The sequence below is a fragment of the Lissotriton helveticus genome, chromosome 12 (genome assembly GCF_964261635.1).
Source record: "Lissotriton helveticus chromosome 12, aLisHel1.1, whole genome shotgun sequence".
Lineage (NCBI taxonomy): Eukaryota > Metazoa > Chordata > Amphibia > Caudata > Salamandridae > Lissotriton > Lissotriton helveticus.
The window spans coordinates 457,952,597-457,966,301 of record NC_136073.1 but is presented as its reverse complement, the minus strand read 5'-3'; the positions used below and the strand labels follow the sequence as shown (position 1 = coordinate 457,966,301).

The following is a 13,705-nucleotide window of genomic DNA, read 5'->3' as shown; positions in this document are numbered from 1 at the left end:
ACTTTTTCCCCTTCCCTGGGTGAGGTCCTCATAGGGGAATGTTTATATATACGACTCACTTGGGGTGCCGTTCCCAGGGAGGAGAGAAACTAGCAACAACATCGCTCCTGCTGTACCTTATGCATAAGGTTAGCCAATCTGCCTGAAATCGTGACAGTAAAGATAAGTATTACAGCAAACAAATGATGGACGGAATCCGGACAATGCAAACATTCTCCCCCAGTCAAAAGATCTGGGTTGTTCTTTTGCCCACTAAGCCACCAGAGCTTGGACCCAGCCATATGCAAATCTGTTGTTACCCTGTGCCCCATGGGAACGGTCCAGATCGAACTGCCAGGCCAGGTACTCCCTGGACCCGAAACAAGCATCCTGAGACCGGTTTCAGGGTATGTCACCCATTTTCAGCCAGGCTAGCTTGAATCCAGTGGCAAAGTGAGAAAGGGACCCACGTCTGGGCATACCCAACCCTTAGGGCGAAAAATGTTACAGCAAACAAAGGATGGACGGAATCCTGACAAAGCAAACATTCTCCCCCAGTCAAAAGATCTGGGTTAAATCCATCGTTCTTTTGCTCACTACCCCACCCCAGTTTAGACCCACCCATATGCAAAGCAGTCTTGACCCTGTGCCCCATGGGAACAGTTCAGACCGAACTGCCAGGCCATGGCCTCCCTGGACCGGAAACAAGCATCCTGAAACCGGTTTCAGAGTATGTCCCCCTTCTTCAGCCAGGCTAGCTTGAATCCAGTGGCACAGTGAGCAAGGGACCCATGTCTGGGCATACCCATCCCACTTAGCCAGATCTCTTGACTGGGGGTGAATGTTTTGATTTGTTCTGCATTCCGTCCGCCAATTGTGTGTCTTTTGCTTTCACGCCCTAAGTGCGCCGGGTATGCCCAGACGTGGGTTCTGGGCTCACTGTGCCACTCGATTCAAGCTATCCTGGCTGATGATGGGAGAAACCCCAAAACCAGTCCTGGGATGCTTGTTTCCAGTTCAGGGAGGACCTGGCTTAGCAGTTCGGGCTGGACTGTTCCCATAAGACACAGGGTCAAGACTGATTTTCATACGGCCAGGTCTAAACTGGGGTGGCATGGTGAGCAAAAGAATGATGGATTTAACCCAGATCTCTTGAATGGGGGTGAATGTTTTGATTTGTTCTGCATTCCGTCCATCATTGGTGTGTCTTTTGCTTTCACGCCCTAAGTGCGCCGGGTATGCCCAGACATGGGTCCCAGACTCACTGTGCCACTGGATTCAAGCTATCTTGGCTGATGAGGGGTGAAACCCCGAAACTGGTCCTAGGATGCTTGTTTCTGGTCCAGGGAGGACCTGGTTTGGCAGTTCGGGCTGGACTGTTCCCATAAGGCACAGGGTCAAGACTGATTTGCATATGGCTAGGTCTAAACTGGGGTGGCATGGTGAGCAAAAAAATGATGGATTAAACCCAGATCTCTTGACTGGGGGTGAATGTTTTGATTTGTTCCACATTCCGTCAATCAATTGTGTGTCTTTTGCTTTAACACCCTAAGTACGCCAGGTATGCCCAGACGTGGGTCCCGGGCTCACTGTGCAACTTGATTCAAGTTATCCTGTCTGATGAGGGGTGAATCCCGGAAACTGGTCCTAGGATGATTGTTTTCCGTCCAGGGAGGAACTGGTTTGGCAGTTCGGGCTCGACTGTTCCCATGAGGCACAGGGTCAAGACTGATTTGCATATGGCCGGTCTAAACTGGGGTGGCATGGTGAGCAAAAGAATGATGGATTTAACCCAGATCTCTTGACTGGGGGTGAATGTTTTGATTTGTTCTGCATTCCGTCCATCAATTGTGTCTTTTACTGTGAAGATAAGTCACCTGCATAGGTGAGAGGACCCTGAAGGAAAGTTCTCCTCAAATCTCGGATCCCATGAAATTAAGCTGTATGCTAGAGGTGGCAGGTTGCATCAGCGAGACGGCTGCAGAGCACGTGAAAGTCAGATGCGCAAAACCACACAAGGCTGCATTAAGACGTGACCAAAGCCTTGTGCATATCATACCGTCTCCACACTCTTGCTATGCCACTGCATTCCCACTTTTTTATGTAGATTATTTTATTGAGGGCTACTTCAGTTTCCCTTTCTTTACTCCCATGGTCCCCTGGCGTGCGCTTGCTGTTTTGCTTGTGTATGTCTTTGCTCCGTTAGGGCTAGAATGAAGAAGACGGATTTGGAGGTAATGACCTGGGGCCACATGTACGTAGGTTATATTTCCTAGTAGCAAATGTTTGCAATTCACTATTAGGAAATCGCAAACACCTATATACAAATGTGTCCGTGACACATTTACTGATTCGTAATGGGGTGCAATTGACCTACTTCAATAATATTCCTGAGGCACGTCAAAATTTGCGACCCTTTGTGAATAACTAAAAACACAAGACTGGTTGTCTGCTGGTGACAGTAGACCACCACATATGTGACTGCTTTACAATAAAGCAACATTTTGTTTTTTAAATGCAGCTTGTTTTCCTTAAAGGCAGGTGTCATTGGGACCACTGTTTGCTCTTAAAAAATGATTACGCAACCATTCACAAAGGGGAAAGGGTCACATGGGGACCCCTTTCCATTTGCGACTGGATTACCACCTACTTGAAGTAGGCAAGAAAATGCAAATGTTTTGCAATCGCATTTTGGTTGCAAACCATTCGTACATGGCACTGGGAGTCACTATTAGAAAGAGGCACTCCTAACACATCCCTCCCTAATACCAACTTGCAGAACCCAAACAAGTTACAGAGTCGCTATTTGGGCTTTGTACATGCCAAAAGACTTTTGCTTTCACAAATGGGCCGATTCTGCAAATTGACCCATTTGCAACTGCCTAAAAGGCTGGTACATGTGACCTCGGGTAACTTACTGGTAAACCTTAGTTACTCTGAGTCTAGCTCTTCCTCATTCATGGATTCCAACTCTCCCTGAATCCATACTGATCTGATCACAGGGGAAGCTATATATTTCGGTAAGAGTGAGGTGCACATTAGCCTTCTGCAGAGGAACAGGAAGGGGAGCAACCACACATAGAAATGACTAAATGAAAATTAAATGTTTTTAGTTTTAAGCTAGTTTAAGACAATCCTGGCTCATGAACGAGGCAGACCTCACTTCATCAGGAATGGGAAGACGGACGAGGAGGTAATGTGTCAATGGTACATTAATAACCCATTTCAAAGGCCCTTTTTGCTCTTATGGTTTGTGCCTGGTTTTGCCTACTATAAATTATGTGGGCAAACAGGAGTTTCCACCCTAAGTGGAATTTGCTGTATCATTGATAATATTGTACTTGTAGGACTTTTAAGGTGTGATGACTGGGAGGTTAAGGAGTTCTCATTTTGGCACACCCTGACAGTGCCTCATTACACTTCTGTTCCTATGAACTCACACTTGTACCTTAGGTCGTTTGCTGATCCTTCGTCTTAAACTCATGCACGGTGGAGGGGGAAAAAAAGCAGCATTCAGACACACACCACCGATCTCACACAACATGAGTGGCAAGCTCCTAAACTCAGAGACAGACAGACCGACAAGCAACACTTACAGAAAATCACAGACATTCCAGTAAGCAGGAACAGACCCCCAGTAATATCCACAATCATAGTGACAAAAAGGAACACCAACAAATATATCACTATTCTCAGTTTCACAAACTAAAATGATGGACTGAGTGTTGAAACTCTTCAAACACTCACCCCCAGTCACAGATCTGGGTTCAATCCATTGTTATTTTGCTCGCCAAGTCACCCTAGTTTGGACCCAGCCATATGCAAATCAGTCTTGACCCTGATCCCCATGGGAACAGTCCAGCTCGAACTGCCAAGCCAGGTCCTCCGTGCACCAAAACAAGCCCACTGGGACCAGATTCTCAGTTAAGATCACTCGCTAGGAAAACATGTTGTAGATGGTCATTCCTTTTTTCAGATCATCCCATCATGCAAATTTATTCCTGTGAGTCTTCAATAGCAAAGCCCTTTACGACTGAATCTGATAATATATAATTTTTTAGATCACTCTCTCAGACAAATCACATTTGCTAAGAGATGCTTTAGCAAGTGGCATTCCGTAACTAATGCGCTTTCAAGTTTTGTTGCCATACTGCCTTTTATTTTGTAAACAAGGGTAATCCCACGCCAATCTTTCTAATGAATCCATGACACATGATTAAAGCCGCATTGGTAAATGTAAGGATCTCGGCCACTATGCCACCTCTATTCAATTTGAGAAATCCCTGCACCACAGAGATACCAGGCTAACATTTCTAGGTGTGTCCACCCCACCAGCGCCCTGATAAGAAAGCTCAAAAACGCTAGCTGCGGAAGCTTGCAAGTTTCAGTTCTAAAAAGTCCAGCTCAAGCTCCAACCCTTCAAAGGCTAATAAAATAAATAACACTGAGAAGCAGCAAAAGTGAGGCACGGAGCCTATATAAAAACATATGTGACATTTCAAAACTGTGTCAGAAATCAATAGTTCAGTTTCCAGCCACTCCAGATGGGAGGAAATATTTGCTCTCTACCTATTGATCCCCAGGCTTGTATGTAGGATCAATCTACAAAATATGGCAACCACTACACCATGATGATACTTACATACTTTCCTTAATAATAAACAAAATAAAACAATATGATTTTAGTAATAAAGTAAGTATATAATTTCCACCCCTACCACCACAACTTTATTTTTTCTTTATTTATTCATCTCTATTTCGGCCATATAGCCATAAAAGATATACAACAACAGTAAAACATGTGCGACCATAATAAAATCCACAACAATAAAAAAAACTGAGAAAAAGTTTGGGATTAACTCAGAGCCTGAGATTTCAAAATGCGAGTGCAGGTATGCTAGACATTAGTGAGGAATTTTGCCATTGCAAATACGGTTAAACTCGAAACATCGGTTTTCAGGATTCTATACATTGGCAGGTACTCCCTACAACCAAAGTTCTTAATAAGTGGTAGGAGCCAGTACTTCCTAGCTTTCATATAGGATGGACAGAACAGGGCCACATGTAAATCACTCTCCTCCACATAGGAGCATGCCGGACACTGCTTAGAAGAGGACGGGGTTGTCCAGGAACTGGTGAAAGATCGAAAGGGCAATGTTCCATATCTCCATTGGAGAAACAGTTTCCTGGCCAACACGGGGGACATAGCGTCCAAAACCCTTTCCAGCCTATATGAGTCCTTGCTCAACATGAATGCAGATGTTAATGATCCCTCCCGCTGGCCATCCATGGCAGATGATAATTTCTGGTCGTGATAGACCTTGACCAAAGTTCTGCGTGGGATGTTCAATGAAGCATTTGCAGGGTCAGACCAGAGATCATGGAGCCCCAGTGTTGTGCATGATTGTTGAATGTATTTTACCCAGGGGATTTGTGAAGCTTTAGGATGAATTAGAAGCTCACTCAATTCCGCCCTATAGGCAGATAGATCTTCACTACTCCACAGTCTTCGCCAGAAGACTATGGGTCTGAGACCTATTTCATCAGCTATTGGCCTCAGTCCCAGATCCAGCCTCAGAGGGAGGAGCGGGGTACTGGCCGGAAGGGCAACTATCTGTCTAATAAAATTGTTCTCAGTTAACGACAGACTGCGAGTTGGTGTGTGTCCCCACAGTTCCGCCCCATACATAGTGGCGCCCCTAGCCTGTGCTTTATAAATCTGTATGAGCGGTCCCAGAGGCCGATATGTCGAACTCTTCATCAACCGCACGATGCCCCCAGTGGTCTGCACTAATTTGAGGTTAGCTCTAGTCTGATGTGGCCCCCATGACATGGTCTCATTCAGGGTTACACCTAAATATTCAAAGGTGGAGACTCTCTCTAACCTTGACGCTCCCAATAGTGGGTTCGGTCGCAATTTCTGACTAGGTTTCAAGACCATAAATTTAGTTTTTGTGGCGTTAATTTCTAGACCCCTATCTGTACAGAAGGCCACAAATGAGTCAAGAATCCGCTGAATCCCCATTGGGGTTTTGGACAGGAGCAGGGTGTCATCTGCAAACATAATTGCAGGCACCCTGCTGCCGTTCAATTTTGGGGCATCGGTATTTTCAGTACCATTCAGGTGGGCGATTACCCCGTTGACAAAGAGGCAGAACAGGGTCGGTGCGAGCACACAGCCCTGCCTAACCCCCCTGTCAACGGGGAATCTATCCGTCAATGCCCCCGACTTTCCACACCTCACTCGGGCATAATTATTGTGGTGTAATCTCTGTAGGATTAATAAAATGTCCGCGGGTACACCCATCTCTGAGAGGACGCTCCAAAGTTTAACTCTGGGCACCAAGTCGAAGGCGGCCCTCAAATCCACAAATATTGTGTATAAGCTGCCGCCATCGAATATCGCTGCCCTCCAATAGATCATATTTAATCTAAAAACCTGGTCCACTGTTGAAACCCCCTTTCTGAATCCTGCCTGATAGGGGCTAAGGACTCCTGTTTCTTCCTCCCACTCCTGCAGTCGGTTCAGCAATACCCTGCCGAGCAGCTTCTGAGGCACATCAATTAGGCTGATTGGCCTATAGTTGGCTGGGAGCAGGGGCGAGCCCTTCTTATATATGGGGACCACCTCTGCCTCCAGCCAGGTACTTGGAACCTCCATGCCCCTCAAAACTCCGTTAAACAGAACAGCAAGATAGGGGGCCCATACGTCGGGTTCCTGCTTGAACAAGTCCCCAGGTAGGCCGTCTAATCCCGGCGCCTTGCCCGATGTCAGACCTGCTATTGCTGCCCTAACCTCTCCCACTGTTATCGGGTCCCCATCGTATACTGCCTGGTCACCCCCAACATCATTCGGGGTTTCTCCCAACTCAGAGCTATAAAGGGATTGGAAGTGAATCTGCCATACCCCTGGAGCGATGTTAGGCTCAATAGCTGAGTGGAGATTCCCCGACCCCCCATTCACTACTCTCCAGAACATCCTGTGGTCTCCTTTCACAAGGGAATTATTTATCTCCTCCCATTGGTCCTCCTCCCATTCTGTTTTAGCATGGACCAGGAGTTTTTTATATACCCGTCTACTTTCTCTTACCTTCTCTCCTCCTTGCCCCTCCTTGATATTTTTAAGGAGTTCTTCCTTTGCCTTTTTACAGGCTTTGTTGTACCAAGAGAATTTTTGTACCTCCCCCCTCTTCGAGTTTTGTGCATTGCTAAATAGGATTGGGGCAGCGCCCTTTATGAGGTCCTTGTGTGCCTGATGTAGTTTGCCCAGTGCCTCTTTATTGCCCACCCCACAGTCTAATTCTGCTACTCTCTCTAGGATAGGGATTACTCCTGCGTACAACTTCGGAAGCTTCTCCCGACTAGAGGCTATGTTTTCCCACCTGATTCTCCTTCTGTTGTTAGCCAGTAGAAGGTCAGGTTTGTTTCCCCCATTCATAGTTGCAAGGGTTGGGAGGCCAGGATGGATAAGATCAAGTTCTAGAGCATTGTGATCACTATCTGACCTCTCAATCACCCTAAAATCCTTGATGGTGGGCCAATTCACTATCTGGACCAGGACGTAATCCAGTCGGGATTCTCTTCCTACTCTATTGTAGGTGGTTCTACTGGGTGCGTCTGAGTTGGTACGCCCATTACAGGCTCTAATTCCGAATTTTAGGGTAAGGGCAGTGATCTGCAAAGCTACGGGGGTCCATGCCTTTGGGGGAGGGGCTTCTACGGGAGGTACCAACCACCTAGTCTCCTCTTCTGACAAGAATCCATCTAGAAGGCCTGGCAACGGCTCAAAGTGAGAGTTTAAGTCCCCCCCCACTATGTAAGGTAGGTCTCCTGATATTTCGGCTAGATAAGCTGAAAGTTCATCAATGGTGGGTGACTCCCTAACAACTCCCACTGGCCTAGAGTAGATGTTAATCAGGACAAGTTTTGCTTGATTCGGCCAGGACAATAGGACCACAAGAATATCATCAGATGGCACCGATAAGCGTTGGGCCTCACACCCTAAGTGAGATGCTACCCACGTAGTTAGTCCTCCAGAAGGGCGACCCTTGCCCTCCCACCTAGCCGGGATAAAGAATGACTGATATCCCTGGTGTGTATGTTCCTCCCTTGCCCAGGTCTCCTGGAACATACAAACATCCCCAGTCTCAATATATGTTGTCCAGTCTGGGGTGATTAACTTATTGGAAAGCCCTGCCACATTCCACCAAATAAGTCTCAAATGCTCGGTAGTAGTAGAGGTTGCAGAAAGAGAGGAATCCGGGGGAGCAACCCCAGATGCCCCCGCAGCCGCTCCACCAGAGACGTTGTCAGCTGTAAATCCAACTACCTCAGTGACAGCCCAACGGTCAAAATCCGGGGTCACATGGCTAAGGGCTGAGTTTGAAGACAGTCATTCAACCCCGTCCATCCCACCCAGACAATTAAAACGATTGTAATGAAAAAAAGGAGTGTCCGGGGGTTGGTAAATTGGGCGTGCCACGTGTTCCATATATCTGTGTCTCCGTTGCACCCTTGTCCAGTTGCCTTGTGCTGGTTCATAATGCATACGGGGGGGGGAAGAAAAAGGAGACTGGCAATGTCTGTATAGTGGAGTCCAGCGATCTGTTTGACCCTGAGCAAATATGCAAAACGGTGCCCGGGTCTCGGAAGGACGCCATAATGCAATCCCCAACAATTGTTTTCTTTGTCTTCCCCAGCCAAGGTACCCTTCTGACCATGGTAATCTCATTATTGAACTGGGGTGGTAAGGGTCTATTCCAATTAAGCCACTTAATGACTTTCTTCTTAAGTGACAGGAAATTTTCATTTTTACCCCTTTCAAGAGGGGGGGCACCCGCCAGTACCACCATAAAGTTGTTTGCTTCCGGGGGCAAGTCCGGTCTCCGAGGTCTGGGATCAGGCTTTGCCGTCGGAGGGGGTGGAGTACTTAGGTTAGATAAGACCCTGTGATTTGCGCCTAGAACAGAGCTATAAGAAGCTGGAACTACTATTTGGGGAGGCATAGTGTTAGACATGTTTAATGGGGCTGGGACTTGGATGGACATAAGTGGTTGCAAAGAGGCCGCAACAGCAGCACCCTGAAGGGGTCCTGCTATGGGAGAAAGTTTTTGTGGATGGGTGGGAATCCCTGACGGAAGATTAAGGCCTGCAGCTTTGGTCTGTTTGCTGACCGTGGTACTTAAACTAGTTAGGGTGGCTTCTAGAGTAGTGAGCCTGATCTCTACTTTTTTTAAGCTCTCACTGATAGGTAGTAAGAGTGATTTTAGAAGAAATTCAATGTTCCCCAGAGATGTAACGGGGGGCACTAGGTTAGGTAGATTGGCCCCTATGTCACTATTAGCAGCTATAGGGGTCTCATTAGTGTCCTTAGGAGAGGCGACTACAGGCACCTTTTGTATAAGCCTGTTTGGAGTTTGTACCGGTTTGTAATTTTTCCCAAAGTCTGAGAGGGGAATTTTGGTCTTTCCCTGACCCCCCCTGGTCTTTCTTCTACGCTTATTGGGTGGGGGACCTGTACCTCCGCCACAACAATTTGCTTGGGCCTGTTTTTCCTACCAATAGCTGCCGGGGGTGTTTGGGTAACCAGATCAACAGTCATGTTGCTAGCAGTTAGGGATTGGGTGGCCTCCATGGTCTGTTCAGGGAGTATAGCGGGGTTAGGGATTGTGTCCCGTAGTAGTAAAGGGACCCCCTCTTGGGTAGATAAATCCTGGCTACCAAAACAGGGACTTTCACCTTGGGAGATAGGGTAGGGAATTATATCACCAAGGGGTCTGTGTTTCATATTTTCAATGGAGCGGCGGCGTTCTGCCCTACGCTTCTCAAGGGAACTTTCCTTGCCCCCTTCCCCCTTCGCTGATTTGAAATAATTATCTAGCGTCCCAGTATTGCTACCCCCAGCCCTAGAAGGAGTTTCACTTAGGGCCGGAGATGACATGGCCAGGTCCTGAGCACAGTCCAACTGAGGAAATAAAATGCAAGCGAAAGAGTGTGGGCCCAGCCCAGCCTCGTCGGCCCCGGACGGCCACAGACGGTCCCGCCCTTGTCCCGGGCTTCTCCCGGCGCGCTCCCGCGGAGCGGTACTGAGCACAGTATTAAGGGGGAGGTTGGGCGGGGGGCGGGCCAGGTGTTGTGGGTTGACCTCACGCAGGGACTCCTGGAAGTTTGAGTCCCTGCGAGTCCGCTCGCAGCCCTGTCCTTCCCGCTAGCAAGCACCCAGCAGCGCAGCCTCTCCAGACGTAGTGTGCCTCTCCCGAAGCGGGACCCGCGAAGCGGGACCCGCGAAGCGGGTCCGGCGAGGAGCTGGTGGGTGAGAGGAGAAATCCGGCGTGTTAAACTGCAGCCACGGCACGAGTCAGTCAGGCAGGTAATCCCCACAACTACTTACCTAGACTCACATTGCAATTTAGTAGTGTGGTCCATATTATGGACGCAATATTTATGTCATGCATTATAAAAATTGCAATATAGTAGGGGTATACTGTTTCGGGTGCATGAAAAAAATATATAACGACTTGAGTGGCTATGTTTTCTTCCTAGCCGCCCGTTTACTTTTTAAAACACACAAAAAGGTTGAGGATATTGCCATATCATTCAAAGATGCGCTCAAAGAAAGCTTACCTTCTAAACATAGTTCAGAATCCTAATGCTCGCCTACATATGTCTGGTATGTCTTCCATCAGGAGACATTGTGGAATACATATCTTTGTTCATTTTCTCATTTGCTATGTTTCTATGTGAGCGAGATAGATTAAAAAGATCCAGGGTTTTAAAGAGTTTGAGAAAAAAAACAATCAGACAGCCTGGCAACATTGCCACCTACATCCTCTTATTTGTTAGATTCTTCAGAATTAGAACACCTTATTTTGGTATGTTTGTGTAAATTAGTGGAGTTAGTTTCCACTTCATGTGCAGGGGCAGACATGGGTGGTCAACATAAGAACGTATAGGAGGTAAAACAAAAAACAAAAACAGATCTTCATAATAAGGATGAGAAACAAGTACTGGCTCTGGGCTCCACTTTACAGACATTCGTTTATGAAGTGGGGAGGCTCTTCAGCAGCTCACTGACACTCTTTGCATAATTATTTGTATGCATATTCATGAGTTGGGAATGGAGAACGATGAAGTGCACAGCAGATTTAATGAAACACAACTTTCTCTAGTCAATTCTTTATTTTAAAGTACATCTCTTCCACACAAATGTAAAAATTGAAATGTATGGTGTCCAATAGTTTGGTTCACTTTTTACTACTAGGAGCTTTAACTTGACTGTCAGGGGGAAAAGGTTTGCCCAGGTGTTGCCCTACTGTTAAGCCGTATTTCTGGTTGGCGTTGGCTTTCTCTACTTCCTTAATTAGAGCGTAGCTTCCACAAGGATCCGAAAGGTCGAAGTCACTTCCGGGCACAAAGCTTATGGTGTTCTCTTCCCAGATGTTCTCCAAGCGTGTCTTCCAAGCTTCTAGGAGTTTCATGCGTGCCTCGTTGGAGATGAGAGAGACCGCGTAGGAGATCTGGGGCGCCAGGACTTGGACACAACAGAAGTTCAGTATTCCGTTCTGGAGATTCACACAGAAGATTCAAACATATTACCACGATTGTTATTATAAACACACAATTTGCAGGCGAAGCTTTGAAACATTCTACAGCTCCGATTACTGCTAAGGCCCTCATTGCAATTGCCCTGCTGTTTGGTAAAATAATTATTGCATCTGATGGAATCTGACATCGAGATGTTTGGAATTTACCATATTTTTGGCTCTCAGTTTCCTGCAGTTTTTCCAGAACAAAATGGGGTATAACAATGCAATTTTTCAATTATATAAATTTCCCTTTTGCCACCCTTGCCTTCAGCACAGGGCTAATACTCTGTGAGGCACATTGGTGCCCCTCTGCAACTTTGACAGGCAGCTGATCCTTAGAAGAACTGCCTTATCCTAGACCTGCTTTTGAATCAAAATGATATACCAAGAGAAATGTGTAGATCTGAAAAGTTGAAATTGCCTCTATTCTTCAATGGATGAAGGGGAATGTCACATATACCTTTAATATGTTTACAGTTGGGTTCAGTGTGAACTGAACTTCTGATTGTTTTAAAGAACATCCCCTATTTGGTAATATATATCTAAAATTATAATGAGCATACATTTGTGCTATAAACTATGGCAAAGAAAAGATATCTCCATTTTTTAAAATATTTTTTTTGCCTAGTTGAATCTCAGATAAAAAAAACCTTTATGACATCAAGTGTTATCATCTGCTGGAAGATTTGTATGCATAGGTCTATTTGGGGTTCTGTAAATCACGAATCAGGCTGTAATAGATGCCAGACTGCAGTATATGGATAGATGTGCAAAAAACACATAAAGAAGAATATGACAATATTAAGACAAAATAAATGGGCACTGGTATGTAGTAGGAAAGGAGGAAGTAGGGATACAAGACATCATTTCACATGTCTGGGAGGGGTAGAATGGGCATAACAAAAGCTAAAGTGATAGTTCATGATAGGTGTTTTCTAGAGAACTCAAAGGATGAACAGGACAGTATGTTGGACAACACTTAGTACAAACTTCAAAATCAGTGAAATGGGAGTAGTTGTGAAGCTGATGACGCCAAGGACGCTACCCGATTGAAAGTCAAGAAGAAACCTGTGGAGGACTTCGAAGTTCTACTGGGTCATGCTCAGAAGGCAGAACAAGATAGCTAAAGTACATGACTATAGTTGCAAAAGAATAGAAGGGTCACTGCTCATGAATAGTTTATGAAAAATCTTTGTAATATGTTTCTAAAGGTGGTCAGGGAAAGCATAAGGTATGTTTCACATGACACAAGAGAGTTGTCTTTCTTCAGTGTGGAAACCAAGAAAGACTAATAGAGGTTTTTTAAGTTCTTAAAGGTTGGGGTTTGCTAATGTATGTCATGTTTGCTTTAAAGATTTAAAGAGTCACTCTTATTAGCTTTAGTGTGAATGGTTTTGTACATCAGAAAGATCTTCTATCAGCCATAAAGGACTACAGTGAGAAGCCAGTTAAGAAAGATGTGAGAGAGGAGGTGTACATATCCCAGCAAGTGACCAAGATTTTCCTGAAAGCTGCATGTTACGTGGGGTTTTAAGGGAGTAATTCTGGCTTTTGAGTGACTCGTCAGGAGGCTGTTTCTTTATTTGTTGAATGTCAGAGAATCGAGAGACAAAATATCAACTGCAGGAAATCTACTACCAAAATGTCATCAATGTAAAATTATATAGATATGCATAGAGTTATTATTCTTAACTCCACATTTATGTGCCTAGAAGATATTTGTATCATCAAGGTAATCAGTTGGGAAGTTAAGAATAATAAATCAATACTTATTTACAAGTGCTTACCTTGGCAACTGTTTTAAAAAATTCAGTGGCAGCCCGTGTAGGTAAGCATGGTGAGGTGGTGAGGCGGGACGGGGGTGTGGAGGGATTGGTAGTGACGTATGACGTGTTAGTGAAAATAAATAAATAAAACCAATTAAATTAGCATTGCACTCTTGAATTAAGACCACATCAATGTTTATAGATAGGTGAAAAATTATGTCATTGTAAATTTATTCAAAACGTACCTGTATCGTCCACAGAATCAGGTTCATATCTCCACGGATACCCGATGGACCATATGAGGAAGCTGCTCCTCCTAAGGTAAAAGATAGTAAAGCCTTCTTGTTCTGTGAAAAAAAATAATGCAGAAGTAAC

The 13,705-nt window shown here is 45.5% G+C and overlaps 1 protein-coding gene across 3 annotated transcripts in view; it reads right to left on the bottom strand.

Annotated features, from left to right (window-relative positions):
- The window catches only part of LOC144799784 (NAD(P)H dehydrogenase [quinone] 1-like), a 55,462-nt gene that overhangs the window by 22,107 nt on the left and 19,650 nt on the right, over positions 1-13,705 (bottom strand). For 2 of the 3 annotated variants that reach the window (XM_078671332.1, XM_078671334.1), the window contains exons 5-6: positions 13,576-13,677; positions 11,139-11,540 (exon numbers count right to left, since the gene is read on the bottom strand). In XM_078671332.1, coding sequence (XP_078527458.1) covers positions 11,223-11,540; positions 13,576-13,677 — 420 coding nt within the window. In that variant the 3' untranslated portion in view covers positions 11,139-11,222. Of the gene's footprint in view, positions 1-11,138; positions 11,541-13,575; positions 13,678-13,705 lie in introns of those variants that run through there. The other variant, XM_078671333.1, reaches the window with a different exon arrangement.